At 41.9% G+C, this 3,404-nt stretch overlaps 1 protein-coding gene across 1 annotated transcript; it reads left to right on the top strand.

Moving 5' to 3' along the window:
• Positions 1-704: 704 nt before the first annotated feature.
• Positions 705-2,806, top strand: LOC118329620 (protein scribble homolog). The gene is made up of 3 exons (XM_035663851.1): positions 705-1,455; positions 1,621-1,719; positions 1,915-2,806. The coding sequence occupies exons 1-3, from the start codon at positions 1,195-1,197 to the stop codon at positions 2,056-2,058; spliced, it is 504 nt and encodes a 167-aa protein (XP_035519744.1). The 5' UTR covers positions 705-1,194; the 3' UTR covers positions 2,059-2,806.
• The last annotated feature ends 598 nt before the right edge of the window (positions 2,807-3,404 follow it).

Below are 3,404 nucleotides of genomic sequence, written 5' to 3'. Positions count from 1 at the left end.
TCACAAAGCTCTTAATGCAGGGTCCGGTCTCCATGGAGACCCTGTCCACAACATAAAGATCTCATCCATCACAGGGCATCCGAAGTCTTCTCTGGTGACAGAGAAGACCCTTCCTCAGGAATCACTCATCTCCCAAGTGCCATTAAGAGTAACTGCACGTTGTATCTTTCTTAAATGCCAAATTATCTCTGCGGGGTTTGCACTATGCGCTGCAGGAAACCTTATTGATTGTGGCAAATTATTTTAATTTCTGTTTGCCAGCTGTGTTCCTCTCAGGCTGTAAATTGCATATAAATTCTAGCTTTTTATTTGTAATGAAACAATTTCCTCTTAGTTACAGATCAAAGTGTCTGGCCAGAGGGGCAGTTTGGGAATTAGCATTGCTGGTGGGAAAGGCTCTCTGCCTTACAAAGACCACGATGAGGTAAGCCCAGCTGCAGAAGAGCCAGCATTGCTCAATCTCTTGAAACATATTTTTGCTCGTTTGACTTTTGCCTTTTATTGACTTTGAATAATGATGAGAAGCAGCAGCCTTGAGCAACTCACGGTTACCTTCGTTTTCAACTTGAACTAATCTACCAACAGAAAACACATTTGTATTGCATCATTTATTCAAGGCTAATGTTTTTATTTCCTTTCAGGGCATTTTTATTTCCAGAGTAAATAAAGGAGGGGCATCAGAAAAGGCAGGAATCCATGTTGGAGATAGATTGCTGGAGGTAGGCAGGGAATCATTTTTCTCATGTTTGTAATCTTTGTTCTTAATTTCTTATTCGCTGACTGTGAGATATACAACCCAGCATGTGAAACATTGTTGACTGAATCTAAATCACACATTTACTTTATATTGGCTGTAAGAATATCACTATAAAACCCATACTGCTTCCTTCCTGCTGGTGTTCCTCTTGTGACCAGTGGAGGGCATCATAAGACCAGTAGAGACTTCCTTCAGTGATAAAGCCACTGAGGCTGATGAATAGAAAGCGAATACAAACAAACAAACAAATAAATATAAAAAAAATAGTTCTTTAGTTCAGATTCAAGCTGATTGGAAAAAAATCCTTCAATCAGTGGCTGTAGTGGCTGTGGCTATTTTTAGAGAACTTGTGCTGCTCCCCCACCTCTGACCTCCTACTTTCACTGGCCCCTGAAAGTATAATGTGACCACGGTCCATCCAGGTCAATGGCATCAGCATGCAGGGGGCGACCCACCACGAAGCGGTCAGTGCCCTCAGGAATGCTGGGAGCTGCATCAAGATGAAAGTCCTCAGAGAAAGGCTGCTACCCCAAGAGGTGTGTGACATGAACACGCCTCAGGCTCCTCAGGACGTGACGGGAAGACAGCTGTGCAGCCAGGATGGCGGAGTCCAGAGAAGCAAACAGCCGATGATTGAGACCGCAGAAGACTGTTTGTCCAAGAAGATTGAGGCGGTCGTCTGTAACGGCAACGGCATTGTGGGTGGTTGACTCAAATCACTGCTCAGACATAATTTCTAAATTTTACCATTGTTTTGAAATGCGCCTCAAGCCATTTGTGGATTAAAAATCTACTGTGAAGTCTTATACACTACTTTTCTCTTGTCTTGTGTCTTGTTGTTTTCTTGTGTTGTTGTATTTCAGCCTGATTTAGAGAGTGACCTCAATAGGACCTTGTCTGAACTGGAGGCAGAGGCTTTGATGAAAAATGATTCACTTCAAGGGGGGAAACATACAATGACAGTAAGCAGAATTCTCATCCCTCAATAGGTTATCTTCTATATTATTTTACACCTCACTTTAGCCTTTCCCCAAAATTAGTTTGAAAATGATATGGCCTGATTTTTCTGATATTTCAGCACGCGTTCACCACATCACATGACGACTTGCTTATTTTCCTTCCCAATCCTGTTTCCTTCTCTGGCAATCATCTGACAGATCCCTCGGATCATCCTCACTCATCCCTCTACCTCAGATGAAGATGTGGAGCTTTTGACACAGAGCCCCAGCAGAGAGCCGCTACATGACTTTGACATTCCTGACAGACGTGCCTGTTTCGACAGTGCTTTCTACCCACCTTGACCGCAGCATAGAGATACATGCAGACTGTTATTAGCCAACCCTTGGTATTTTTTTGTACTGATGCATTTTCATTGATGTTACTGTGCAGGGTTAGCGCGGGGGAAAAAACTGCTGGAATGTGTTTTTTACCGTCACTGCAAAGCTTTTTTTGGTCTGTCAGATTCAATTGCTGCTAGTATTTCGGGATATTAAAGTCACTTGCAAAAATGACAACTTTATTTTTATTCCTAAAACCACAGTTTTGCCTGTGAAACTACACTGAACAGAGACTGTAACGCATGAACAGGCTGCTGTCCAAATGAAATACATTTCATAATGTTAAATACAGTAAATTAAACAATGAATGCTGCTGGCTACCTCTACTACACATCACTGTACTGTAAGTTATGGATGTGCTGGTAAATAGAGTCCCCGTCCATGACAATGTGAAGCCCTCAAACTTTTTATAGCCTGTACCGAGATAAAATGCCACATGGCTGAACAGAGTGCTCAGCAGGAAGTCCGAGTCCTGCTGAGTCCTGAGACTGACTGAACTTTGCTTCACATGTTCACACACCTCTTGTATAAGCTAAATTCAGACTTGTGAGATTATACACTGCTTTATGAAAAGGAAAAAAAGACCAGACATCACGCTGGAATAATTTATAATCTTGCTTCCAAAGCCTAGAATTTGCCAATATAAATGTCAATACCTGCCTTGTATTTTCACAGCCTTTACATTCCAACAGTTTGTTGTTCTGTGTTCACTTTCTCAATAAAGTGCAAATATATTGTTCCAAAAGCTCTTTTTTTCTCTTTATGTTGTAGGACAGACAAAACCATACTGATATGTTGATATGCAGAGGATGAACACAGTAACACGAACACTTGTGCACTGTACTGAAATTCAGTAAATTTGCCCTGTAAAAACACCACCTTCCATCAATTGTCGTTGACAGTGTGTCAAAAAAGGTGCTGGTTTGACAGATATTGAGATGTTATAATTTGTGGTGTACTGGATTGCACCATAGTGCACATATATAGTTTTATTGTGTCCACCCCCTGAGCGCTTGCTACTGACCACATACAAACTGACATGGCTGCTTGTTGTATCAGTGATGCTGTGCAATGATGACTGTCTGCTGGGCGATAATAATCTGGGGACACAACTTGTTGGAAAGCACATCCAGTGTGCGAGATTCAATTCAGAGTCAATTACTGGCCCGGTTGGTCTCATATTGTGAGACTTGAGTCTTCGTCTGTCTCAAGAGGCGTTGATGTAAAGTCAGTGCGAGGACCTGAGGAGGATGAGTACAGATTTGGATGATTCAGTAATAAAACTGGGACTGTGGGAACATTATGCAACC

The sequence above is a fragment of the Morone saxatilis genome, unplaced genomic scaffold (genome assembly GCF_004916995.1).
Source record: "Morone saxatilis isolate NCDOM2014 unplaced genomic scaffold, NCSU_SB_2.0 Contig19, whole genome shotgun sequence".
In the NCBI taxonomy this organism is placed as follows: Eukaryota; Metazoa; Chordata; class Actinopteri; family Moronidae; genus Morone; species Morone saxatilis.
Note: the sequence above shows the minus strand (reverse complement) of the source record. Positions and strands in the feature narration are given on the sequence as shown.

Coding starts and splice junctions, on each gene's coding strand:
- LOC118329620 (XM_035663851.1), top strand. CDS start 1,195: ATGCAGGGGGCGACCCACCACGAAGCGGTCAGTGCCCTCAGGAATGCT. Junction 1,456..1,620: donor TCTGTAACGGCAACGGCATT/GTGGGTGGTTGA, acceptor GTTGTATTTCAG/CCTGATTTAGAGAGTGACCT. Junction 1,720..1,914: donor GGGGGAAACATACAATGACA/GTAAGCAGAATT, acceptor ATCATCTGACAG/ATCCCTCGGATCATCCTCAC.